The following is a 27,999-nucleotide window of genomic DNA, read 5'->3' as shown; positions in this document are numbered from 1 at the left end:
GTGTGACTGCGCTCCGGGGTGTGTGGACGCTGCTTTGTTGCCGGAGGCGGGTGGCGGTGGAAGTTAAGGGGGTCGGGGGCTAGAGCTTCTCAGGACCCGCAGCTGCGGCCGTTGCAGTCACTTCACCTGGTGGCCTTTACCGTAGGAGTCGCGTCGACAGCAGCCATGAGCGGCGGGGTGTACGGGGGAGGTGAGTGCGGCCGGTCGGGAGAGCGCGCCTTTTTAGCGTGTTGGGTGTGTAACCGCCGTCCCCAGCCCTCCTCTCCCCGGCGGCCCTTCCGGTCTCCCCCTCTCGGGACCCCGGCCTCCCCGCCCCATCCCCGCCCTGCTCTCTGCCCGCCTCCGGAGCCCACCCGGCTCTGCGAGCACCTCGGGCGCCGGGAGTCGCCGCCCCCTGCGGCCCCTTCCAGCCTCCGCCTGCCGCGGAGCCGGCTTTTGGGGGTGCGCGCCGGCTCGGGGCTGGGCGGCCGGGCCCCCTCCCTCTCACAGTCGGCTCGGTCGGGCTGTGCGCGCGTGTGTGTTTAAACTCGGGAGGTCCCAGCAGTTCGCTAGCGCGGACGGAGGGTTTCCGCGGCGTGCGGGAGATGGCAGAGCGAGCCGCGAGGGGTGGAACTGATTGGAGGAGTGGCGGCCACTCAGGGCGCAGCCTCCTCTCCGTCCCCTCTCCGCGCTCGCGCTGCCTCACACCTTTCAGTAACTCCTGCCTGTTTGTCCGCTGTGAATTCTCCAAAATTACTCGTGGGCGGGTCAGCTCGGACTTAATTTAGGAACACATTGTAATTTCAGGATGCTTAAGGATGAGTAGGCTGTGGTGTAGTGAAAGATGATCAGGGGCTTGGGGGGTCACACAGACCTGGGTTGTAATAGCCTCACCATTTATTTAGCTGTTTGGTCTTGGGCAGATAACTTAACCTTTCCCAACTTCAGTCTCTTCGTTTGTGGGATGATAATCCCTACCCATTGGGGTGGTTGTGAGGGTTAAGTGGGTGTAATGCTACACTTACAAAGTCTGATCCAAGGATCAGCCGCATCAGCACCTCCTGCAAGCTCTTTGGACATGTAGAATCTCAAGCGCCACTCTCAATCTACTGAATCTGAACCTCCGTTTTCTGCAGGATACCTTGATGAAGCCCTGATGTATACGATTCATGTTTTCTGTCGTGTTTGATGAGTTAGAAAACAGAGACAAATCCAAAGTGTTGCTTTCTTTTGTTATTGTGTTTAATAAGGATACTGTTTCTGAAGAGGATGGCATTTTATAAGTAGGAGATGAAGACAAGGTTTTCAAAGTTCTTAGTAGTTTTGGCGTGAAGCTTGAGTCTTTACTCAGATGATAGCGCTGACCCTCACCCCCTCCTTAACCCATTTACGTTCTTGGTGTTGATTTCTTAAATGTGAGAGTCACTAGTTTCACATTTTTACCTTGGAGAAAGCCTAGTGAATCTTCATGATTTACGTCTTACCCATCTGAAGATGGTCCTGACAGAAAAACTGGATCTCTGTGCCTTTGCCTCATGGAGACTGCTGTCTCTGTTTTGACTTTCAGGTTCACTGATCCAAGAACCTAAAGGCTGTCCACTATATTTCCTTACGAGGCATTGTTTATTGTGACCAAGGTAGAAAATGGTTACTGATAATGCCAACAGTTAACATTTATTGGATGCATACTGGGCACCAAACAGTGTTCCAGAGGCTTTTCATGCATTGCACTTAATATGTACATTAACTCAGTTAATCCATAAGAACCATGGGAAATAGTACTGCTTATCCCCATATTTTAAAGGGAGAAAATGAGGTATAGAAAAGATTAAGTAACCAGCCCAGAGTTACATAGCTTTCTAGTAAATGGGGAGCTGACCTCTGGGATGAAGAAAAGGCATTTCAGTAAAACCTTTTGCTGTTTAAAATTAAAAAAAAAAAAAAAAAAAAGAGTTTGGTTGTTTTTCCATAAGCCATTTTTAAGTATATAACCATAATATATTCATGTATGGGTTAGGTATTCAGAATAAACATCCTGCTTCTCATTTGCTTATGTAGAGGAATATATCTTAAAGCCTATTTTACATATAAAGTATTTAAAACTCACAAAAATAAGTGTATGATAAAGATAAGTGTGTTTGAGCTACCACTGTATGGCCAGTATTTATAGTGGGTCACGTTTTCTGTGAAAAGCAACCAAACCTCCCCCCTAAATTTTGTGTAATTAGCTTAGTAAACTGTATTTTTAACCTAATTATTAAAAAGGTATCTGTAGTTTAAATTTTAAAATTTGTGCCTGTCTTATTCCAATAGTTTTTTCTGATGATATATGACACTGATCTTTAGCTTCAGGTATAATGTGTAATTCATCCAGATTTCCATACTTCCCATAATTGGTTTCTAGGCCTGCTCATTGCTCCTGTGATCATCTTTTCTGATACTCCTCTGCTTCAGACTCCTTTGCGTGATAAAAAATAAACAGGTATACTACCAGCCCATCTTTGATAAATTGTTAGTTTTATCACTTCTGCACCAAGCCCCCATCTCTAATCTTAAGAATTTCTCAAAATCATCTTCCCCATGAATTGGGGCACCTTTGTCCAAACAAACAAACAATAACCTTTCTACCTCCTCACAAAGATAATTAGCTTTCAGTATTATATTGGAACGTTTTAAGGCCAGGTTAGAAAATTGCCCTCATTGCTCTGCGTTTTCTCCGAAAAATCACATCACCCCTAAACTTGGAAACCATTTACTCTGGGGAAAAACATCAGAATCCTCAAAAAAGTGAAAATAGCATTTTTAGTGAAAAGAGATTCAACCCTGAAGTATTTTTATCCACTAGAAATTGCATCCTAGTTTTAAAATATCTGGACCTTTGTGGTTAAGCTATTAAGCCGCCTATCTCCATTTACCATTTTCCTATTTTAGGTTCATTGTTGCTTTGTTTTTAACAAAACATAGGAAATATCTCTCATCCTCGAAAAAAGGAAAATGAACAGATGCAAAATTCTGAGAATCTAGAGTCTTAACTCAAGTTAAAATCCCAGTGTCAAATTTACCACACTAATTAAGACAGGAAAATAACTGATTTATTAGATTTTTCTTTTCACACAAAAAATATTTTTGAGTGCTTGCTGTGTGCAGAGTATAGCTTCTTCCTTCATGAAGCTTGCAGCTCCTTGTAGGTGAGTCAGTCAAATAAATAGACACCATATTTCATTAATTTTTAGTTGTATATATGTTTTCCTCACATTTAAAGAGCCAAAGTTGGAATATTATTGATGGCATGGCAGAGTTTAATTGGCAGTTTGTTTTTTTTAAGTCGTGCGTGAGAAAAATAATGGTGCATCTTATAGTTTATAGTGTCTTGTATTGATGGTAAAGGTTATTGACTAATTCACTGAAGTATGTACAATCATGACAAGGTATGGAATGTACAGAGGTAGCACAAAGTTATTAACTCAGTGTGGGGGAGTCAAGGGACTTTACAAAGGAGGTTTTGGGGATGATGGAAGAGGAACAGAGAGGGACAGCATGCAGAGGTTAGCTGAGTGAGAGTAAATGGTGTGTTTAGGAGACAGCATAATATCAGCAAGGCTAGTGGATGAGAGGGAGGTGAAGACTGCTGCCAGATTATGCTAAATCTTGAACATTACCTGGGTAGAATGATTTGAATTTTATCTTGCAGATGAGAAACCACCAGTCAGTTCACCCCTTTCTTTTCATTGAAGGAGTTATGTACCAAAAAGTTCAGTTACAATTTTGAAAGATCCCAGTACAGCAGTTTGAAAGGTGGATTGAGCAGGTGAAGATGGAAGCACAGTACCCGTAGGGCACTGTGGTAGTTCGTGGTTGAGATTAGAGCTTGACTCGAGACAATGGCAATGACATTAAAGAGGAGGGGAGTTGAGAAATACTTAGCAGAGATATTTGGCAGAACTTGATGAGGGGTATGAAATATGAAGGTGTTCACAAAGGTTTTTGCCTCTGCTGACCGGGGCCACTAACTGCTAAGCACTGCTGAGATTAGGTTGGGCGGGATGGGATAAGAGAAGACTGATTCAGATGTGCTGAATTTGAGGTAGCCGTGGGACATCAGGTGGAAGTGATGTTGATGTACAGTAGGAAGTTTGAGGTAGGATCTAGATGAAGATGCAGGCTGGAGAGATTTGAGATTAGAAGTATCAGTATTTAGGTAGAAGTTGAGGCTGTAGGAGTGGAGCAGATTACCTAGGAAAAGTAAAGTTAGAGGGGTTTCCCAAGGAGTCCATGCATATAACTATTGTATTCTAATTGGTTTCTTTTGTAGTCTGTCTGAAAACATTCTAAGAAGGTGTTCATAAGTATTCTCAGATATCTGTATGAGTGTGCTAGGGCTGCCATAGCAAAGTACCATGGACGGGGCAGCTTAAACAACAGAAATTTTCTCACAGTTCTGGAGGCTAGAAGTCTGAGGTAAGGGTGTTGGCAGGGTTGTTTTCTTCAGAGGCCTTTCTCCTTGGCTTATGTTGGCCTTTTTCTCCCTGTGTCCTCACATGATCTTCCCTGTGTTCATGTATGTGTCCAAATTTTTTCTTCATGTAAGGACATCAGTCAGATAGGATTAGGGCCCACCCTAATGATATTTTTACTTAACTTAATCATTTCTTTGAAGACCATTTGCAGCAACATGGATGGACCCAGAGATTATCATATTGAGTGAAGTAAGACTGAGAAAGACAAATATCGTATGATATCACTTATATGTGGAATCTAAAAAAATGATATAAATTCTATTTGCAAACCAAAAACAGACTCATGGACATAGAAAGCAAACTATGGTTACCTAAGTGGAAAGGGCAGGGAGGGATAAATTAAGACGTTGAGGGTTAACAGACACATTACTATATATAAAATGAACAACAAGGATCTACTGTATAGCACAGGGAACTATATTCAGTTTCTTGTAATAACATATAATGGAAAAGAATCTGAAAAGAAAAAACATATATCTATTTATGTATATGTATAATGGAATCACTTTGCTGTACACCTGAACTAATATTGTAAATCAACTGTGCTTCAATGAAAATTTTTTTTAAAAAGACCTTCTCTCCAAAAACAGTCACATTCTAAGTTATTAGAGGTTAAAACTTCAACATGTGAATTTTAGGAGGAAACAGTTCATCCTAGAATAGAACATTATTAAAGGGGTCCATGACACAGAAAAGGTTAAGAGCCCTGGCGCGTGGCAAAAGACTGATCCTTGAGAACAGGAGTTGAAAAGTTTGGTTAAACAGGCAATTCATTTAGTTAGGATATTTCTGTACCCCGCATTCTGGTTAATCAGAGTGTTAAAGTTTACTAATTCATGTTCATTGGTATACTGCTTTACTTACTGTTTGTACTTGAGTTTACATGGTGTAGTGAAAACAAATGCAGTATTCTACTTTTAAGAACCTCTACTTTTAGACAAAATAATTTAGACCAGTGAGTATATGTAGAAAGGTTGATTACTTAGGGAAATGTAACAAATGCAGAAACTTCCTTTCAAATTAGAAATAAAAATAGGTGGCTTTTCATTTTATTTAAATAAAAATGACATCATTATGCTGTAAAGATACCATCTCTCAATTATGATAGTTGTAGTGTAAGAATTGGTTTTTCTTTTTTTTTTAAGGGTTAAGCAATGTATGATTTTTATTCTCTTGCTCTGAGAGCTTGTATCAAAAAAAAATATATTAAACCAAGGAAAATAACTGAAGATTTATGGGCCTCTTGTGCTTTAAAAAGGAAAAAAAGGGTAGCCACTAATTTGCTCAGATACAGCAAGCTTAGTGGTCCTGTATCTTCCAAGATTTTAAGAATGTTTCTTCAGGTAGGAGGAAAGGGAAAACATTCACTACCCCTTTCCAGAATTTAAACAGCGGGCAGTAGACATCCTTTACACCCAAGTAAAACTATGGCAGCAGTTTACATGTGACCAAAGTGAATGCAGAATGATGTTCTAAACACAGCTAGGACTCTCAGTAAAGCTAATACACTAAAATCATGATTACATTTTGAAAGAAAATGCACAAAAACCAAATAGAAATTTTGAGATTTTTCATTTGAAGGTAAATCTTAATGCTGTTAAATTCAAAAATATTCTAATTTAAATACCCAATTCTGTTATCTAAAACACACGTTGCAAACATACAAATATCTGTTCTCTCCACATGTCAGAGCCCATTCATTTCATGGTTTGGAAATGGGGAGAATAGATTCCCCTTAAACTGCATGTAAGCAGGTGCTTCTTTACAGTTAACTTTAGCAAAATTCATACAAAATAGTAATTAACAATGATCTTCTTTACTTGTTAACTCACAAGAAAACACCTTCAAAACTGCATTTTGTTAAAGTTTCTGTACTAAAATGTAGAAAAACTGAACTACACAAATATTGAAAAATTAAAAATTCCTTAATTTTTTATTCCTGGTACCACTACCACAATTTACAGGGCAATATACCTGATGTAATGAAAAGAAAAAGAAGAAGACAAAGCTACAACAGATAAAAGACCTCAGGAATGTACATCTAATTGACACTACATTGCATTAATCAAAAGCTGCACTTTTTGCAAACTGTGGCTATGACAGTCCTGAACAAGTAGGGTTTCCTGTTAAAGCTGCAGTAACTTTTCTGACTATGGATCATCGTTCCTCCTGTGGCAGATTTTTACAGTTCCTCTAATGCATTTGGGACGACTGTCTCAAAGTAACCTGCAGCTTTCCTGACAACTCCTCGCTCGCTCTCCTGCTAAAAACTGTAGCCCTTTTCTGCTGAGTTTTTAGAACCCTCTGCTACCATATCCACCACTTCCACCACCAGATCCATAACCACCACCATAAGGACTTCCCGAGCTTCTTCCACCAAAACTGCCCTGCTTCATGGGTCCATAATTTGATTGCTGTTATCCACTATAATTTCCAAAATCATTATAGTTCCCACCACCACCATAGTTACCTCCAAAATTTCCTCCTTCGTTGTACCCATCGTATCCTCCACCACTGCCACCATATCCACCACCTTGGTTTCCATATCCTGGTCCACCACCGCCATAGCCTCTTCTACTACTATAACCAGGACCACCACCATAGTTGCCACCGTCACCTCCAAATCCATTATATCCACCGTCACCTCCTCCATAACTACCTCTGCTGCCACCACCTCCACTGCCATAGCCTCCTCTTCCACCAAAGTTTCCACCACGGCCAAAGTTACCTCCACCACCTCCAAAGTTTCCACAACGACACATAAAGTTGCCAGATCCACCTCCACGACCTCTTTGTGATCCAGCAGACTGCATTTCTTGTTTAGAAAGGGCCTTTTTCACTTCACAGTTATGCCCATTAATAGTGTGGTATTTCTGAACAACAATTTTATCAACTGTATCATGATCATCAAAAGTTACAAAAGCAAATCCTGTCTTTTTCCCACTCTGTCTGTCTTCCATAACTTCTGTGGTTTCAGTCTTGCCATACCTTTCAAAGTAGTCTCAGATTATATTCTTCAGTATCTTCTTTAATACCACCAACAAAAATTTTCTTCACTGTTAGATGGGCACCAGGCTTTACAGAATCCTCTCTAGAAACAGCTCTCTTTGGTTCCACTACACGCCCATCAACCTTGTGAGGTTGAGCACACATTGCTGCATCCAGCTCTTCAACACAAGAGTAAGTCACAAAACCAAAGCCCCTGGAACGTTTTGTTTGGGGGTCATCACCACACAATCTGTAAGTGTGCCCCATTTCTCAAAATGTTCTCTTAAGCTATCATCTGTAGTTTCAAAGCTCAGACCACCAATAAACAGTTTTCTCAACTGCTCTGCTTCCTTTGGATCATGGCCCTCCTCCCCGCGGCGGTGGCGATGGCCGGAGTCGGGCTCAGGGCTACCGGGTGGCGGTTTTACCTCCATTTTGAGACCGGACTCACCTCTTCCAACTCGAGTTCAATATGGGACTGAGAGGAAGAGGCCAAGAATTGATTTTTCTTTATTTTAAAAATTATTATTTGTTTGGTTTTTGAAATACTTTAAACATACTAAAAATAAAATCTGTATATAAGTTCATATGTGATTCTTCTGTACTCACTACTGAGATTAAGTAAATGTAATATTTTGTCATATTTGCCTCATATTTTACAAAATGTTATTGATATAGATTCTCCTTTCTGCCCCCTGAGAGGTAATCAGTAAGCCGAACTTGGTATGTAATACTCCCAATCCTATGCATATTTTTATACTTTATTAAGTGTGTGTGAATCCATAATGAATTAAATAGTATCAAAATATGTGTGCATAGTAAATAGTTTTTTAAGCTAATTCTTTTGAGATTTATCCATGTTGATACATGCAGATCTAGACTATTCGTTTTTAACTACTATGTAGTATTTCACTGTATGAATAAACTGTAGTTTATCTGTTTCCCTACTGAGAGGTCATTTAATCCTTCTGCTCTTTCCTGTGGCAAGCAGTGTGATGGTAATAATTACAATGGCAGCTACCACTTACTGTGTTTGTTATGTGCCAGGTAATGTTCTAAGTGCTTACATACTTTGAGCATCCTGTGAGGTAGGAACTATTATTATGCATATTTTACATATGCATAAACTGAGGCAAGATAGTAAATCAACTGAGGTCACATAAGCTAGTGAACGGTCTCATACATGTCTCCTTGTGATATACTTAAGAGACTTTCTCGAGGGAAGATAAAAGTGGAATTTCTATATATGCACATTTTCAACTTTAGTGTAGATGACTGAATTGTCCATAGTGGTTGTACTGGTTTACAACTTTTAACAGCAAATGTATAAGGGTTCCTTTTTCCCTGTCTTTGACAACACTTGGTCTTATCAGACTTACTAATTTTTGCTAGTTTAATGGAGCTGAGTAGTTTTTCTTTATTATCTTTAATGATTGATTGAAAAAATCCTTCTTTGAAAAATCCGTGCCTAGAAAACCCAAGTGCTTTGTTTTAGGAGCATGCTGTTTTGGGTGAAGTATTTTTAAAGTATAGAGGCTTTTCTCTGAATTTGAATATGAAAAAAATACCAGCATTCTCGCTCAGCATTCAACTTTTTATCTCATACACATCTGTGAAATGTGCAAACTTTGATGATACCTTCATCTTAATGATTTCTACCTGGCCTGTATTGTTATACCTTGAACTTCAGGCATTCAGGTATGCTTCAGGTTCTCTGTTTTTCTTGGGTTTTTTTTGCTAAGTTTCTTCCCTATGTGCATGAAATATAATTTCCTCTAATGTATGAAAAAATGATACCTAAGTGTACTGAATATCATTCTTTTGCCCCCCTATATCTACCTTCCACCCATTTCCACCTTCTCTGTGCCCTTAAAGTCTGACCCTTCTAGACTTCATCAGTGGACTCTTCTGACTTCTGGTTTGGCCGGTGGTAGAGTAATCATACTTCCTGCTTTGTGCCACTTGTCCTGGTAAAATATTAATAGGGATTCCTATCACATTCAGAAGTGACTCAGTTTGGATGAGAAATTATAAGATCACCCTTGCCAGTGGGGAGAGAGGTTGGCATATGTTAGTCTGGTTCCTTTCCCGCAGGGTCAGCCAAGACTGCCTCCATCCCTCAACTGAAGGTCACAGATCCTGTCAGGTGCCCTCCCCACACAGCTCTCTCCAGGTTCTGGTAACGGTTTCCTCTCTGCATTTCTTCAGTTCTAAGGGTGGCTACGTATTTCTGTTATTACTAGTCATAGGGTATCATACCGTCCTTTCTGGTTTTCTATATTGTGCCTGTATCTTTGTAAATAGTCCCTTTAATCAGTAAACTCTGCTTAAGTTAACCTAATTTTAGTGTACCATCTCTTTCCTGTTTTAACTTCTACTGATATACTATGTATAACTTGATATATTTTAATTAAGTGAACCTTTAGTTTAGGGTGTATTTAAAACTAGGTTCAAGCTAGTAATATGAATGTAATGCCTGTTTTGATTTTTATAGAGCTTTCACATATATTTTCATTTTAAGTATGCTAAGTACTCTTAATTTTCACATGATACTTATAAGTTGTTAATGTTAATTATCTTTTCGTCTTTTCAGATGAAGTTGGAGCCCTTGTTTTTGACATTGGATCCTATACTGTGAGAGCTGGTTATGCTGGTGAGGACTGTCCCAAGGTAAGTGTAACATTAGTGTTAATTGGATATCAGGGGCCATTCATGCAGAGTTAAATTCATGCAGAAATTCTGACTCAAATATGGTAAAAGACAGTAGTTGGGGGAAAATGACTCCTTGATAAAGACAGGTAAAAGTTGTCAATCATGTTTTTGACCCTTCCAGGTCGATTTCCCTACAGCTATTGGAATGGTGGTAGAAAGAGATGATGGAAGTACATTGATGGAAATAGATGGCGATAAAGGCAAACAAGGCGGCCCCACCTACTACATAGATACTAATGCCCTACGTGTTCCGAGGGAGAATATGGAGGCCATTTCACCACTGAAAAATGGGATGGGTATGTTTTTTTTTTTTATGGATTTGATTATAAATGTAGAGTATGCATAGTATATTTTAGATGTAAAGCAATGGCTTCTTGTAAGTTGGACATCAGCTATTTTTTGTTGTTTTTATTCCACGAACTGATGTTCCAGGCACTGAGAATATAAAGATGCATAAAACATGTTCCTTTTCCTCAAAAAACTCATAGGTAGGGGAGATAGATGTATATATACAAATATGTCGTGTAAGAGCTATAATATAAGTATATTTGATAAGCAGTGGGATTAGAGAGGGGAGGTATTTAACTCTGTCATTGGGAGTCAGTGATGGTTTCCACAAAGGAGGTAACTTTTGTACTGAATCTTAATCACTGAATAAGAATTAGCCTGACTGGCAAGGCTGGGTAAAGCAGAGCCACCAGCATGTGTGAAGAGATGGAGATGTGGAAGATACTTGCATATTCAGAAATGTCATCAATTGAATATGACTGTAACATTGGGTTCATTAGGGCCAACTGCAGAAATGGTAGGCAGAGAGTAGTCATAAAAGGGCTTGTAATGGCCAGGGGTGTATTAAGCTGGTAACTGAATGGTAACCCCAAAGGAATTTAAACAGACAAGTGAATATATGCCAGCTGGAAAGATAATTCTAACAGCAATATTCAGGCTATATTGGAGGGAGATACTAGAGACAGAGAGATCAGTTAGGGAGGTGAGAGTCCAGATGAGAAATGAAGAGGGTTTAAGTTTTAACACTGATGGCAGAGGTATCTAGGACGAATGGTACTAAGTGACTGAAGGGGTGAATCAAGAAGAGTTGAGAAACTTTCCTAGATTTTTGATTGGAGTGACTAAATGGAGGGTATCATGCATAGAGATAGGAATGGAAGGGGGAGGAGTAAATTTTATGGTCTTAAAAAGCAAGTGTGAGACCCAAGATCACTCACAGGTTAATTCCGCCAGCCACCAGGAACACGTGTGGTCTACGAGGGGAGCTCTTTAACGACTCAGCATCCTACTTCACCCTCACCAGAATGGCCATATTATAAAGACAGACAATAACAAGTGTGATGAGGATACAGAGAAAGTGAAACCTCCATATCTGTTTCTGGAGAGAACATAAAATGGTGCAGCGGCTTTGGAAAATAGTTTGACAGTTTCTTAACAGGTTAAACATAAATTCACTGTAGAATCGAAATAGTTCCACTCCTGCATATCAACACAAAAGAAATGAAAACATATGTCCACACAAATACTTATACGCAAATGTTCATAGCAGCATTATCCATATTAGCCAAAAAGTGGAAATAGCCCAAATGTGTATCACTGGATGAATGGATATATAAAATGTGGTATATCCATAAAATAAAGTACTATTCAGCAATAAAAGGAACAAAATACTGATGTAAGCTAAAATATGGATGAACCCCAAAAGCCTTATGCCAAATGGAGGAAATCAGACACAGAACTCCACGTAATGTATGATTATTCTCATATGAAATGACCAGAAAAGGCTAGCCTATAGAGACAGAAAGTAGAGTAGTAGTCGCTGGGGGCTGTGGATGGAATGGGAAGTGACTGCAAAAGGGCATACAGTTTCTTTTTGGAGTGACGGAAACGTTCTAAAATTGGATTGTAATACTAGTCACACAGTCCTGTAGATTTACAAAAGAAAATCATTTAATTTTACACTTAAAATGGATCCATGTTATGGTAAATTAAACTTCAATAGAGCAGTTTAAAAAAAAAAGAACTGGAGGACTTTTTTTGTTACAAATATCTTATTGTATTATCTTGATACTTGGAATAAATGACTGACTTTTAGATTAAAAAAAGATTCAGTTCCCATAGTTTTTACTGGAAGTTGGTCATGTAGGTACCCTATGCCTAACATGTACCAAAACCTTGAACTCACAGAAGGGTGTTCAGCATAAACCACATTGTTGGTATAAACAGCTTAGGCACAATGAACTACTCTTATTTAGGGAAAGTTTTATATCATTGTAGGAAACTGTTTATTGGCCAAGTTCCCAGATGCCAGCCAAGGGTCAACCTTGTAAGCAGGCCTTTTGCAGGTCTGCTAAGTTTAACTCTTTCTGCACAGCAAGTAAATGAGTTTGTTATTAGTTCGAAGTATATGAAAATAGGTGCAGATCTAGTAAGCAGGTGAGAAAGATTTTGAGACATGGAGGTGCATCTTATTACCCAGAAGGAGTCTGGGGTATGAGAAGGGGATTGACAATGGCATTCCTTGTGAAAACTTACGTATTTAACCAAGAGGTGCCTATGAAGGAAAGTGAGAAGGAACAGTTAGGGAAGTAGGAGAAAATTCAGGAGAAGGCCAAGAGAAGAAAAAGTTATAGAAGCACAGAAGTCCAGTGATTGTCATTGTTCTCAGCTGTGACACTGAGATTTACATTAAGAAGGGGAAAGAAAAGTTAAAGCTACCAAGGAAGTCCATTGACCAAAAAGAACCATCCTGATAGGCCTGTTGTATGTTGTACAAGTAATGACATTTCTTCCTTGGACTGTGGCAGAAAAAGTTTATAAACTCGTGAGTCCATAGTGTCAGATAATGAAGAGAGGTTGTGTGAGATTACAAATACGAAGTATCTGCTGAGTTTGCCTGTTAGAATGTCATTAGTGACTTACATGAGCAGTTTCAGTGAAATGTTTAGGTGGAAGACAAGTTGAAAACATACTATTCCTTAATTTTCTTTTTCATGTCTTCATCCTATTTCATGTAGAGTATAAGCTTTTTGAATGTCTGGTCTAGGTTTCTTCTGTGTTTCCTCTTACCATTCCAATTGCATATTAGGCCTCTAGTAAGTACTTACTAATTTGGGATTTTAGGTCTATTAGATACATTAATTACATCTGGGACAGGTCTAGGGGTTGTAATACTTTGGGGGCTGGAAGAACCATATCTAGAAGACAAAAATGATGTCTGTGTAAAGTACTATGTTACGAAGTAGATTGTAAAATAAGTAGGTTCTATATGTTGAGGTATTAATGCTAAATCATTAAAAACGATCTCTCAAAAGCTGCTATATTCAACTAAGCATTGTTTTCAAGGTATTAATCTTATATTCTAGTTGAAGATTGGGATAGTTTCCAGGCTATTTTGGATCATACCTACAAAATGCATGTCAAGTCAGAAGCCAGCCTACATCCTGTTCTCATGTCAGAAGCACCGGTGAGACAAAGACTTTCAAGTTTCTCTAGGTTGTTTTTAACTCATTTGAAGAATGTTTCTTTTTTCTTTAAAGAAATAGAAATTCATGTTCTGGATTTTGAAGTTAGGGAAAGGTGGATTAATTTTTAAATATAATTAAAACTTTTATTATTTCAGTAATTAAAATAGTCAAAGAGCAATAATAAAGCGCCCTAGTGGGTTTTGGTGGTTATTTATCTATTTTTTCCTGAATTTTCTTTGGCTGCTTCCCATTTTGGTTTATGAATTGTCCCTTATCCCTCAAGGGCATTGCATATCTGCTTTTATATTTAGGTCTCCAGGAAAGAAGTCAGTGTTGAACTAGGGCTAGAAATTGCTAGCCCAAAGTCTCTTGTGAAATACATTTGGTACAGAGTCAAAGGGGCCCAGAAGGCTAGTGTAATGATCGTAAATTACGAATATTTTGTTATTGTTTTCTAACCTGTAGTTTCTTTTATGAGTACCAACTACAAGTGGGAGAATTTGGTTTAAAATTCATATTTAAAAAAAAGGTAGATTAATGGTGATCTGGGAAGGGAGGATATGAGGAAGAATGGGAAAGGGAGATTATAAAGGAACATAAAAACTTTTGGAGGCTAATGTATATGTTCACTGTCTTGATTGTAACATTTTCATGTTTGAATATATATGTCAAATTTTATCAAATTGTACACTTTAAATATGTACAGTTTGTTATAAGTTAATTATACCACAATAAAGTTATTTTAAAATCTAAAATGTCAAAATAAATGTATTTTATGCTGATTTAAAAAATAAAATTCATATTTAAGATTTTGATGACTAGATTCACTGTTAAGATTTAATAATACTTCATGTTTATAAGAATCCTGATTTCCCTGTACTTTGAAAAGTCTAATTTCTAGAATTCATAGCAGCAGTTTTACTTATTAAATAATAAACTTTATATTTAATTTATTAAATTTATTTACAAGCAGATATAAATGTTGTAAAGATATTACCATGAAGATTTTCCATGGTATTTTACTCTATTTTTAATGTTTCACATCTTTATTAATGCTGTAATGAGTCTTGAGATAAATCACCATTTTAGTCTTTAAATAATAAGTAATTTGCATTTCTTTTTCCCTCTTCTCAAGTGGAATACCAGAGCAAAGAGAGAGAAGCTGACAGAGTTAATGTTTGAACACTACAACATCCCTGCGTTCTTCCTCTGCAAAACTGCAGTTTTGACAGCGTATCCTTGAGAGAGTAATACTCTGCTGTTCTTGAGAAGCAGCTGTGGTGCTGCTGAAGGTGATGCCCCAGCAGGAGGGCAGGAGCCAGTTCTTGCTGGTTCAGAAGTCTGAGGGTTTTTCTCTATTGCTTTTTGGATATCTGTCCTTTAGTATTTCTTATTGGAACTGATACATGTGAAAATGTGAGAGGGAAATAGGAAAGAAACATTCAAATCCTGCTCATTAATTTAACAGAGTTGAAAGAAAATTTGTTTTTAGAAGGGGAAGTAGAGGGCAGTGTTTAAGTCAGTTGGCTGAGATGAATTCAAAGCTTGCCATTTCCCTCCTTCTCTCCCAATACTGTAGAAAAGTGGAAATTGGCTATAATTCATTGAAGAGTTAATTACCAGATATTTATAGGAAATACTATGTCCTGATCTCAAAGTATAATTAATATTCTTGTTGAAAGCTAAATAATAAATTTAAATAGTACTTCAAAATAGAATTGGCAAAAGTCATAAAGAAGTACGTGATTTTAATTTTTCAAGTAGTAGTTATAGTTCAGTGGAGGAATAATGAAGCTTGACAAACCTTTATAAAGAAAAGAATTTAGTTGTATATGTGGGGGAAAGAGCCCTATATTTAGAGTTTAAGTTTCAGTGCTTATAAACAGATCTTGAATTGGGTACTTAAAACCAGAGCTTCACTTTTTACTAATTTATCATGTATACCTCCCTGGATTGCTGTCATATTCAAATAAATTTTATGTATGTGTGAGAATCACTGTGGTAACTGTAATCCAGCATTTGTCTGTCGTGCTGTGTCTTGGAGATGACTTTAGCAAAAGTGTGGAGGTGGAAGGTGTGAATGTTCTTCACAGTGACTTAGTTTATAGTTGATTCATGCTCAGCTTCAGAAGGAGTTGTAAAAATAGGTGTAAGTCAGGCTGTAGAGGCCTTGCATGTTAGATTTAAAAAATGTGAACTTTAGAGAACCATTGCAGGTTTTGAGTAGAGGAGGGAGAGTGCTAGCAGACTCATTGTGTGCATTATTTAAGTTAATTTTCACAATAACTCTGCCAGGAATCAGAATCAAAGTAAGCAAACTGCTCCCAATCTGCAACTTGAAAATGGCAGTTCTGAATTTGAACATAGGTCTGTTTGGCTATAAACATAATTGGCATTTTATTTTTTAACTTTTTGTTATAGAAAATTTCTAACACAGAAGATAGACTATTATATTGAACCTCCACGTGCTTGTCACCCAGGTTTAACAATTTTCAACACAGAGCTAAGTTGTATGAACTACAACCTCACCCACTCCCCCTCCCTTCATGGTTTTGAAGTAAATTCCAGATATTATGTAGCTTTATCTATAGAAACTCTAGCATGTATCTCTAAAAGATTTTGCTGTTATGTCTCTTACAAAAAAAGATATAACCACAATTTATTTTCTTTTTTAAAAAAAAGAAACAGTTTAGTATATTTGAATCAGGACCTAAACGACAAGGGTGATGTATTGTTTGATATAGGTCTCTTCTGGGCTATAGATTCTGCCCTTCCTTTTTTTTTTTTCTTATAATTTATTTGTTAAGGGAAGCAGATTGTTTGTCTCATAGAATTTTCTAACATTTCTGGGTTTTGCTAACTGGTATTTTTTACTGTGTTTTTCTAGCTCAGTGGTTCTCAAATTTTTTCTACCTAGAACTTTTATGTGGATTGTATTTGACAGTATTTATCAAATTAGAAATTAAAACAGAAACTTAAAAATTATATTTGCTTATTTTAAGTAAATTAATAAGCCCATTGTATTTTAACATAAATAAAATATTTGAATAAAAAATAACTGTATTTTCCAAAACCAAAAATACTAATGAAAGGGTGGCTTCGTTTTACATTTCTTCAAATCCCTTTGACTTTGGACCTAATAGCAGAAGTTGGATTCTCATATCTAGCTTTTGTATTCAGTCTGTTGTGTATCACACATGACATAGCCTCTGGAAAACTCCCCTGTACACTCATGAGAGAATGACAGTGAAAAAGGCGAATAATATCTTAGTATAATTCTGAAAACTGTTTTGGCTCCTCAAACATGCCCTCAGGATTCCTTTACACTTTTAAAAATTACTGAGAATGCTACAGACCTTTTGTTTGTGTGAGTTATAACTATCAATATTACTGTTCGAGAATTTAAAACTAAGACTTCTTTTAACATTTACTTGTTAGTTCAGTTAAAAAGAACAAAAATAGATGCATTAGTGCCAACACAAATAACAGTTTTATGGAAAAGGTAATTCTATTTTCCAAAACAAATAACAATGAGAAGAGTAGTATTGTTTTAGCTGACTTGATATCTGGGCTCTCATATCTGCCAGCCTCAGGCTCTGTCTGTCCTTGACATCGCAAGTTGGGAGGAAGGCTTCAGCTTTCTGCTGCCTGAGCTGCATACTGTTGGGAAATTCATTTAATTAAAAAGGAAGCAAAATCACAGAACTCAGTGGTGCAACTCTCTTTTTCAAGACTGCATTACTCTTCTGTTCCCTCTGCATTTTTGTTGGTCCCCCTGAAGTCCTACACTTGAATAGTTCAGTGGTCAGCTAGTGATTTGGGTAGATTTTATACTCGGATTTTGGATTTTACCCTTTCTGTGGTTCTGCTGCTTCCAGAGTTTCTATCTTAAATGTCCGGCTTTTCTTTCTTCTGTTGAGTTTTGCTAGCTCTTCTAGCCCTGAACTGCTTTCCCTTGGTTCACTGATTGTGGTAAAGTTGGGGTTTTTCACCACTGCTTTCCTAAGCCATAGCCATGGAGCTGGGAGAGCTGGGAGAGCTGGGAGGCACTTTCAGGCAAGGAAGCTGCAAACGTACAATTCTTAACCCTTTCTAGTTGCAGTTTCATGAGGATTAAAATTTTGGCTGAATTTTGACTACTTTTGGATACTTTCTGGTATCTTATAATGGTCACTCAAATAAGCTCAGATTTTATAGTTGCCATCTATAGGAGGGTTTACATGCCTTTATGCTACTTTTTAGTCTGGCGTTGCTGTCTCACTTTGTACTAATAGAGATAAAATTAGTGTTTATGTGTATAGTTGACCAGAGATCAGTAGAGTACCAGTAATAGCAAAGATAACTACTAACCTATCTTTCTGGCCATTTGTTCTCAGACCTCTTTCCTCTATTCATCCCTACCCATGCCTTGGTTTTCTGCCTTTAGCCTCTTGACAGGTGATTTAACTATCCATTTCCTTGGCTTCAGATACTAGTTATACAGTGACAAATTACAAATCCTTATCTGTAACCCAGATCTCCTGTGAGCTTCAGGCCACGTCCAGCTGCCTACTAGAGCTTTTTGTATTAGTTTAAATTTGAGCACTTAATTAGTTTCTGTTTAAACTCTTTAAACTCATTATGTCCAAATCTGAATTTATCTTCCCAAATTTATTCCTTTTCCTTTGTATTTCATCTTACTCCCAGTTGTCCAGATCAAGAGTCTTCCTCATCAACCCTTCAGATTTAGTAGTTATCAAGATCTATCTATTCTCCAGCCTCTCCCCACCCCAATCCAAACCCTCAAATCCATTTATTTCTGTCCACTGCGGTTGCTGCAGCCCTTCCTTTTACCTGGTCCAGTCTTCACACTGCAGCTCTGATAATCTTTAATTGCCAGCCTGCTGATATAAGCCAGAATCATCTTCCACATCTTTCCTTCTGCTTTCAAGCTCTGCTGAACTACTTTGCACTTCTCTGACCTCACCATGCCCCCTTGCCTCCTGGCCTTCCCACAGGATCCTACTCCTCCCCATGTCCCCCTCCCCAGCTTATACTTGGATATCCCGGGGGTTGATTAGGTGGTCTCTCCTTTATACTCCCCAGGGCATCCTGAGCTGTTCTTTTTATAGCTTTAACTGATCTCTGCTTCACTGAACAGGATATCCTTCAAGGCAGAGACAGTTGGTTCACCTTTGTATGCCTTCTGTGCTTAAGGAATGCTAGCGCTAGACTGGCCTCCCTTCTTCCCTCCGTTATTGAACACCAGACTCATCACTTGCACATAATAGATGCTCGGTAAATATTTGATGACCCAGTGAATGGCTCCACTCCTGAATGTCCGTTTACGATGTTCACATGATGCAGGCCGTCTGCAGCACAGAGCTGTGGGAGATGGAATAAATGGGACCTGCCGATATTCACTGGCTGTTGAACGTGCCTGGAATGGCTCTTCCTATTGAGTCAGGAGGGAGATGATAACTGCCAGTCAGCCGCCAAACTGCTGAAACTGCTTTCATCCTGTGTGAGAATGGTTCTTGTTCTTAGCTCAAATGTAACAGCCTCCCACTCTTCCTACCAAGTTTCTGTAGATTTTTTAAATGCCTCTGAATTTGTTGTAAGCCCTTTGATCTATGCCAGAGACTTTGAGTAATTGTGCTAATTTTGACCAGCTTAAATAACAGGTGTCTCTGGGATAAAGATTTTTCTGACTTCTTCATGCCACCATTCTGGGAGTCCTAACTTTTGTCATTTGTTTTTAAACCAGAGATGTTATTTGATATCAACTTTCATCCCTAGATTTACTTTAACACATGTTGAGCCATAATGCACATATTTAAAAAGTGCCTTAATAAAACCTTCCCTTCACAGTAAGTCTTTTTTTAGGAGCCGTGATACTTTCTTTTCCTTAATGCTTTAAACTAGATTTGCTAATGGTCGTTCTACTGGGCTGATTTTGGACAGTGGTGCCACTCATACCACTGCAATTCCAGTTCACGATGGCTATGTCCTTCAGCAAGGTAACCGTGTAACCAGGGTACACTGGACGTGTGGGCTGCCATGAGGACACAGATAATGAAATAAAGTAAAGAATAGTCCACTATCAAAATTTATCAGTTTCTGAATGTCTTTTTTTAAGTGTTTTTTAAATCTTTAGTATATAGTATATATTTAAAATGGATGCATGAATTCATTCATGCTTTGAGGGATAGTTCAGTTAATTCTACTTGAAGAAAATTTGTTTATAAATACACTGAGGAAATTTGTCCCAAGGAGTTTGGATTTAATTCTTAGCTTTATTTAATCTGTTTCATAGGCATTGTGAAATCCCCTCTTGCTGGAGACTTTATTACTATGCAATGCAGAGAACTCTTTCAGGAAATGAATATAGAACTGATTCCTCCATATATGATTGCATCAAAAGTAAGTGACGGTTGATTTATTTCTGGGATTTATCTCCAGCTCCCCACCCCCATGTTGTGGACTCTGTTGATAAGCTCATGCTCTTGGCACTCAGGAAGCTGTTCGAGAAGGATCTCCAGCGAACTGGAAAAGAAAAGAGAAGTTGCCACAGGTTACAAGGTCTTGGCATAATTACATGTGTAACGTAAGTAACCCTTACTCTCTTTATGAAAGCATTATAGGCTATAAGTCTTTGAATAGAATATGAGCACTTGTATTTTTAAACTTTATCTTTTTAATGATATTTTACAAACAAAAATTTTTGGTGGGGGTGGGGGGTGCTTTTCATACTTGCCAAATTTGTCAACAAACTGCTGTATATTCACTTGGATTACTGTGGTGAGACCTGAAAGGAGCTTTGTTTTTGAGGTAAAAACAAGCATTATGCTATTCTGTACATTTTTTGGCTAAGAAAATGGTTTTTGTGTATAGAAACCTGCCAGTGTGGCTCAGTTATGTTCTTTTTCCTAACATGAGTCAGCTATATTAAAAAATGTGTTACTGTTCATAGCAAGGAGCCAACAATAGATTTTCTTTACTCAGAATCCATCTCTGAACATATGACTTACTGATGGGGGAGAGGTTAGTAAAACAACCTTTCACACTACAGTATACCTTCATTTCTAACAGTAAGAGGATATGAATTTCATAATTTTCTATGGCAGGGATATATCCTATTTGACAGTTTTTTACACCTAAAAGTTTTTTGTGGGTGTTCAGTACAAGAAAAAATTGTGACGATGATTAATAATACTGCCTAGACATTAGACAAGATTTTTCCTTCACAGCTCAGAGGTCATATGTATTTCACAGCAAGTTTTGTAACTTTTATACTGTCAGTCTTTAAAAGTTATATAACATGCAATACGTATGCATGCTTATATATATTCAGCTAATGAAATCTTGCTTCTAAGTCTACACTTATTTTTAAGGAAAAAACAGTGTTCTAAAACCAGTTTTGTTATGTAGGACTGTGGTACAAGGGTTCCCACTTGTTTTTATCTCCTCATTTTTTTTCATAATGGTTGTAATTTAAATGTATAATTTAGCTTGTAATATGAGTGTTTAGAATCTGATTTCTTGATGCTGAGAGTCCTTGCTGGGTAGATTTATACCTTTGAAATGACAGCCAACAAGGAATGTGGTCCATTTTCATTAAGAATTTTAAAAGAATGTTACAAAAGCATAGATTATACAAAGACAAACCTCAGTAACCTTGTTTCTTAACCTTTTTTTTAAATCCATAGTGTGTTATCCAGGATTTTCAAGCCTCAGTACTTCAAGTATCGGATTCAACTTACGATGAACAGTATGTTTTCATATTTTATCTGAAGATTTATAATTTAATAGCTCATTAAAACTTTCATACTAATCATTTTAAAAGCTGTATACTTCCTAAATGAGGAAAGAAATTCATTTGTTTAGTTAAAAGAGTGATAGAATATGCTTAAGCAGTCTAAAGGTAAACAGTTTTGTTAAATACTAAATAACATTTTAAAAGAAAGTAAGATATTCTCACTCTGCTTTCTCACAAGGTGATGATTCCTTAGTAGTTTATGATTCTGAAGAGCATCGTTTTTGTCTTTTGTTTATTAGTGTTTAATATGTTTTCAGAGTAGCCGCACAGATGCCAACTGTTCATTATGAATTCCCCAATGGCTACAACTGTGATTTTGGAGCAGAAAGGTTAAAGATTCCTGAAGGATTATTCGACCCTTCCAATGTAAAGGTATAAAAGCTTCCATAGTTAGCCTGGTTTTACCTTTTAAAATCTTGTGTAATTGCAAAACATAAATAAGACTGACTAAATTTGTTTGGATGTGCTTTATTGTTTGAAGTTCTTCTGTGTGACTACTTGTTTCTGTTTTGTTGTAGGGGTTATCAGGAAATACAATGCTGGGAGTCAGTCATGTTGTCACTACGAGTGTCGGAATGTGTGATATTGATATCAGACCAGTAAGTGCCATTCTCCTGTTTATGACATCAAGGTATCCTATAGCGCAATCTCATACCCCCATTATTTATAATGGCCATCATTATTTAGGAAGGCAACTTTGCCCATTGACTTTGAAGTCCATTTTATAAAAGAGTATGTAAAAAGAAAAAAAATGAAGTTCCACTAGAAAAGGAAAAATGCAGAACTCTGTAGAGCTGTGGTGTCCAGTGTGGTAGCTACTGGCCATATGTGGCAAATTCAACTAAAATAAATAGAAATTTAAATTTCAGTTCTTCAGCTACACTAGCCACATTATAAATGTAGCTAGTCTCTACTGTATGATAGCACAGTTCTAGAGATTTCCTAAAATGTGACACAAACCAAAATATGTATATATTATTGGTGACTTTTCATGTATATAGTGCATTTATTTTATTTTTCAGGAAGGTGGGTTTAAATTATGTAACTTATACATGGAGTTTAGATGATGATCTTACCTTCGTATTTTTGTGCTTTGCCAAGTCTCCAGGACTAATTCCATATTACATACCATACTAATTATTAGATAGAGTAGATCTTATTTAAACAGTAGATGTAATTTGTAGCCAATATACTATATCTGCTTTCTTTGAGTTAATTTATTTGTTTATAGCATAGTGCTAAGGGTGTGTAAAAAATCATATTCAAAAAAGAGTTTTGGGTAGTTATGAAAAACATTCCTTATTTCAGCTAGTTACCTACCAGGCATGCGCTGCTTTTTAGGACAATAGGGTTATAAGTATGAAGTTTTTTTTAGTATAAGCTAAAGGCCACTTTTGGGGGAAGGCAATTGATTTGAAATAAGGCAATTGGTTTACGAAGTAAGAGATTGATAACTTTTTTTTTTTTGGTGAGATTTCTCCTTTTAACTAATGTTGATTGCAGAGGAGAGGCTTATGTATTCCATTTTCTCTTTCAAAAGTTAGATGATTTAGACATTTGGAATAAATTTTTAAAATATGAACTTAGCCACTAAAAAGGCAGGTTGACATTTAACTTTTTGATGCCATACATGCAAGTTAGAGGTAAATATAGTCCTTATTACTAGGAACTTAGTTTTATTTGGGGAGGCCTCAGCATGTGGATTTTGAAAAAGCTCCCCCTGTGGTTCTGATGCACATCCCTGCAAGAGGAAGGTAGCAGTCATTTTGGCTGGGACAACTGATGGAGTATGCATTATCCATCATAATCATTCAATCTTGTCTGATTTTAAACACCATACCTTCTAGATGAGCATGCTGAGATGATGAAATTATGAAATGCACCTCTAATTAAATATTGGCAGCTATCTGCCAGAAAATCATGATTGGGTTTTAGAATAATTGCTTTAAATTGGTGGTTCTTATACTTTAATGCACAGTAGAATCATCTGGAGAGTTTTAAACTTTGCCTCAACCCCATCCCCAGAGATTTTTATTTAATTGTCCCCAGGCATTGGTGGTTTAAAAGCTTCCTAAATGAGTTGAATGTACAGCCAGGATTGAGAACCACTGGATTAAGCTACTAGGTCTATATAGAAGTAAAAAATTTAAAAAGAAAGGCAAAACTGTAGTGGAGGACATGGTTTTATTTGTAGTTGTGTTTAAAACCGTTGGAAACATTTGGAACTAATTTATTTTTGTTTTCATCCCAGGGACTCTATGGCAGCGTTATAGTGGCAGGAGGAAACACGCTAATACAGAGCTTTACTGACAGGTTGAATAGAGAACTCTCTCAGAAAACTCCCCCAGTAAGTTATGTCTGTTCTTTAGTGCTATTTTTCAGTCATACGTATCCTCACTGCAGGTGTAACTTTATATAGACATGTTTTGTTTTTCAGTAGATTGATGGTATTTTGCTTGGTATAGTATTACTTAAAGTTAATACCCCTTATTAATCAAATTTTTCTAGATGACATCTATTAGTTACTCTTGTATTATTTGACTCTCACTTTATTCATTGATTCCATATGTAAGTACCTATAGTCCGCTAGGCATTAGGGATAGGAAATACAGTCCCTTCCCACCAAGCGCTCAGTCTACTAGGAGGAGTAGATATGCAAAAAATAAAAACTGTAATGTGCTAAGTGGTTCAGTATGTTATCAACCAGGCACTCTCAGGAACACTGTGGGACAAGCACGTAACTCCCTAGGAGTATCAGGAGAGCCTCATGAAGAAGCCATTTGCATGATTAGGAGTTTGGCTGGATGGCAGTTTATGAAAGGACATCTGTGTAGAGGGAATACCGTGTGCAAAATATGAAGGGAAGATGGCACATTTCAGTTTAAAGGCATTAGCTTATACTCGTGTAGAAGCAGGGAGAGCCACACGGCTGGAAAGATGGATGGTGTAGTAGTTTCCTAGGGCTGCTGTAACAGAGTACCCAAACTGGATGGTTTAAAACAACAGAAATTTATCACCTCTCAGTTCTGGAAGCTAGAAGTCTGAAATCAACATGTCAGCAGGGCTATGCTCTCTGAAACGTGCAGAAGAGAATCTGTCCTTCCCTCTTTCTAGCACCTGATGATTTACCAGCAGTCCTTGGCATTTCTTGGGCTATAGGACTTCAGTCTCCATCTGCAACATCATATGGAATTCTCCCCTCCTAGGTCTGTTCTCTCATAAGAACTCTAGTCGTAATAGATTGGGGCCCACCCTACATCTGCAGAGACCCTGTTTCTAAATTAGGTCACATTCACAGGGACCAGGGATTAGAACTTCAACATATCTCTTTGCGGGACATGGTTCAACTCACAGATAGGTATCAGGTATTGTCACTTATTAATAGTAGAGGACTGAAGAGCTTCTGTGTTGTTTTAAAAAGATCCCTTCATGCACTGTGACAACTTTTAAAAGGATAGAAGAACGTGGTTTAGGGAGAAGGTGATTTATATGGTACATTAGTAATAGTAGCAATCATAATCTCATAAACTTCCATCAAGTAGTTCTTTGTAAGGTAAATATTATGTTTTAAAATACTTACTAGGGGTTACATAGGCCCTAACAATATCTATAGAATTTGTATATATGATAGCCTTTGGTTTCTCATATAAAAGAATGTTTTACATATGCCACATTTTAATAATTGTTATTTAAGTATTGATATAAGCACAAGATTGACACCTGTCTTACCTTCTTGGAGATACAGTCTGATCTGGAATATACCCCAATTATAGTACTAATTAGATTTCATAGAAAATCCCAGAACAGTGATTGTAGACATGGGCTGTCTAAGGTTTGGTCAAGACCAGTTAGATACTATCCTTGGCTTTTAGGAGGTGATTAGAATTTAATGAAATAACACAATCCATTCTAATAAACATCAACCAGTTCCTCGCCTACAAAAACCTGTGTTTGTCCCTCTTGCTCCCAGCACTCCCACCCAGCCATTCCACATTCTCCACCCCTCCCACACACACACATTATGTCACTTTGAAAAAGACTCAAACTGTGTGTTCATATATAGAATATTTGGTAAGTATCAACAGTTTGAGAACTATCCCCAGAAGCAAATTCCTAGGTAGGGGGCAAAAATCTCTCAGTACAGGAAGTGAGATAGGGATAGTGCTGACTGTAAGACCATGTTCATTAAGAGAGCATTCAAGCAGAACAGAAACTAATTTGGAAAGAAAGCTGTATAAATAAACTCTCCAGAGATCTAATGTCTGCATTTTGATTTGGGTGGGAGACACGGAGGATTCAGGAGGGATGAACTTACATATGAGAGATGAACTAAGATAGGAGGGACTAGGGTAACATGAAGGCCTAAAAGGGTAATAGAAAATTGAGGACTGCAGAAAGGGCAGCAGGTTGGGGTAATAATTATCCTTGGTGTTAGACGAAATGAAGTAATATATGAAGCACTTAGCATAGTACCTGATTTATAGTTAAGCATTAAGTATGTGTTTGCTGTTCTAGGATTAAATTGTGAATGCCATACTCTATAGTATGCAGTTTTCTAAGGTTTATATAATTTATTCCTTATTAAATTATATAAGACATAATCAAAGTTCTTTAATCTATCTTTATATACAGTAGTCCAGCCTACTGTTAGCCTAGCTATTGTAGAATAATCATGTATAACTAATGCTTGAACCAGGGCGACTAAAAAGAATTCATCAGAACTGAATTTCCTAAGTTGAGTCACTTGTTCTAGTTGACCATTAGGAATACTTATTTCTCTTTTTCCATTTTAGAGCATGCGGTTGAAATTGATTGCAAATAATACAACAGTGGAACGGAGATTTAGTTCATGGATTGGTGGCTCCATTCTGGCTTCTCTGGTTAGTAGATGCACTACTTTGTAAAATAGTTAAAGATTCTTATTTAACTTAAATGTATCACTAAAAATATTAAATTTAGTAAAAAGAGTAAAAATAATTCCAGTACATCATTTATCTTTGCATTTTAAACTATCAAATGAGTAGTGGCCCTGATAATAGTTTTACATGTTGCAGTATAAGAAAATGCTTTATTACCTTATTACTGGGTATTTGTCAGCCTAATTTCAGTTTCCCCTCAAACAGAGGTGGGAATCTGTTAACTTATCCATGCCTCTGCTGACAAGTACTCACGTTGGCACTTGTCAGGACTTACCTGCAGCACATTTAAAATTAAATCATTCCTTCTCAGGATCTGGTTGCTTCCTGGCCTGTTAGCAAGGTAGAAGTCAGGAATTGGTTCTTGAGGCAGATGGTGAAGTCATGGTGTTGGGTTTTGCATGTTGCTTAGACTGGTGCCTGCCTTGAATCAGGAGAAAATCCTTGTACTTATCTATACCCTAGATTTGGAGAATTTCCCCTTCACCTCAGAGCAGCCAGAGCAAATGTCACTAAGTACTTAATGCTAAACATTTTAGGCCTATTAAATGTTTGTAACTGTCCATTTACATATTTCTTGTCTGTGTTCTATTTCTAGTCTTTTAAAAGATCTTAGTTCAAAACTGAACAACATAGGGAGTAGATTTCTCCTGCTTACGTGTCTTAATAGCAGTGTAGTTCAGGTTCTTTCCTCTGGTCACTTTCCTCCATTCACCTTCTTTTTATTTCTTCAAAAATCAGGAGTTGTGAAAATGAAGATATTAAAAGAAAAAATTTTTTATAAAAAGCCACATTAGTATATATAATTTTTCTTTCCATTTCACAGGGCACCTTTCAACAGATGTGGATTTCCAAACAGGAATATGAAGAAGGAGGGAAGCAGTGTGTAGAAAGGAAATGCCCCTGAGAAGGTTCCCAAACCTCTACCTTCTGTGTCACCTTACGTTTCATAGCTTTAGTACACTCAGGAAGAGAACAACCATCTTTTGTAGAATGTTTATACATTTTTGCATATTTCAATTTCCACTTAAATTTTTTAAGGCTTTAACTGGCTCTATAAATTAAAATAAGTTTGTGCTTTCCTTGAAATGCACTTATTCTTATTACAAGCATTTTATAATTTTGTATAAATGTCTATTTTCTCTAAATATTTTGCTTTCAGTAAAATGTTTTCCAACTCTGTTTAGTATATTACCAGTGGATTGGTAGAATTACTTTTTATTGACTAGTAAAATTTATTGCCTATGCCTTTTATCTTAGGCTTGCAAAATTAAATAAAAATTACTAGCCATTCCAGAAATACTTTTTTTTGGACTGCTGTGTTGTAACTTGCTACTTTAATCACTAAATGAATTTATCATTATTTTAAATGAAAGTACTCACTATTTATTAACAGTAGAATCCACAGCCCCTTCGTATCTAGTAACAATAGCAGTAAAAGTATTAACCTGAATTCCAAAATTACCTTATTGCCTTTGCTGTAGAAGTTGATACCATTTTCCCACTCTAAGATACAAGAGATTAATTGAAGTCTGCTTAGATGTCAGAATTTATAAAATGGGAATTTAATCTGAAGTTATACCACATTTTGACCACTTCCAGAATTAGCATGC

At 37.3% G+C, this 27,999-nt stretch overlaps 1 protein-coding gene and 1 pseudogene across 1 annotated transcript; one reads left to right on the top strand and one right to left on the bottom strand.

Annotated features, from left to right (window-relative positions):
• The first annotated feature begins 3 nt into the window (after positions 1–3).
• On the top strand, positions 4–27,688 carry ACTL6A (actin like 6A). The gene is made up of 14 exons (XM_032483848.1): positions 4–190; positions 10,078–10,154; positions 10,318–10,492; positions 13,571–13,671; positions 14,808–14,905; positions 19,577–19,671; positions 19,968–20,074; positions 20,169–20,258; positions 21,361–21,422; positions 21,728–21,842; positions 21,989–22,069; positions 23,722–23,817; positions 26,264–26,350; positions 27,213–27,688. Exons 1-14 carry the CDS (start codon positions 166–168, stop codon positions 27,291–27,293), a joined length of 1,290 nt encoding a protein of 429 aa, XP_032339739.1. The 5' UTR covers positions 4–165; the 3' UTR covers positions 27,294–27,688.
• On the bottom strand, positions 6,408–7,950 carry LOC102503499 (annotated as a pseudogene).
• Positions 27,689–27,999: the final 311 nt, after the last annotated feature.

This window comes from Camelus ferus, chromosome 1 (assembly GCF_009834535.1).
Source record: "Camelus ferus isolate YT-003-E chromosome 1, BCGSAC_Cfer_1.0, whole genome shotgun sequence".
NCBI classification, from domain to species: Eukaryota; Metazoa; Chordata; class Mammalia; order Artiodactyla; family Camelidae; genus Camelus; species Camelus ferus.
The sequence above is the reverse complement of the archived record's forward strand: the minus strand, read 5'-3'. Positions and strand labels throughout refer to the sequence as shown.

Coding starts and splice junctions, on each gene's coding strand:
- ACTL6A (XM_032483848.1), top strand. CDS start 166: ATGAGCGGCGGGGTGTACGGGGGAG. Junction 20,075..20,168: donor CATATATGATTGCATCAAAA/GTAAGTGACGGT, acceptor CTTGGCACTCAG/GAAGCTGTTCGAGAAGGATC. Junction 21,843..21,988: donor TCGACCCTTCCAATGTAAAG/GTATAAAAGCTT, acceptor GTTTTGTTGTAG/GGGTTATCAGGAAATACAAT.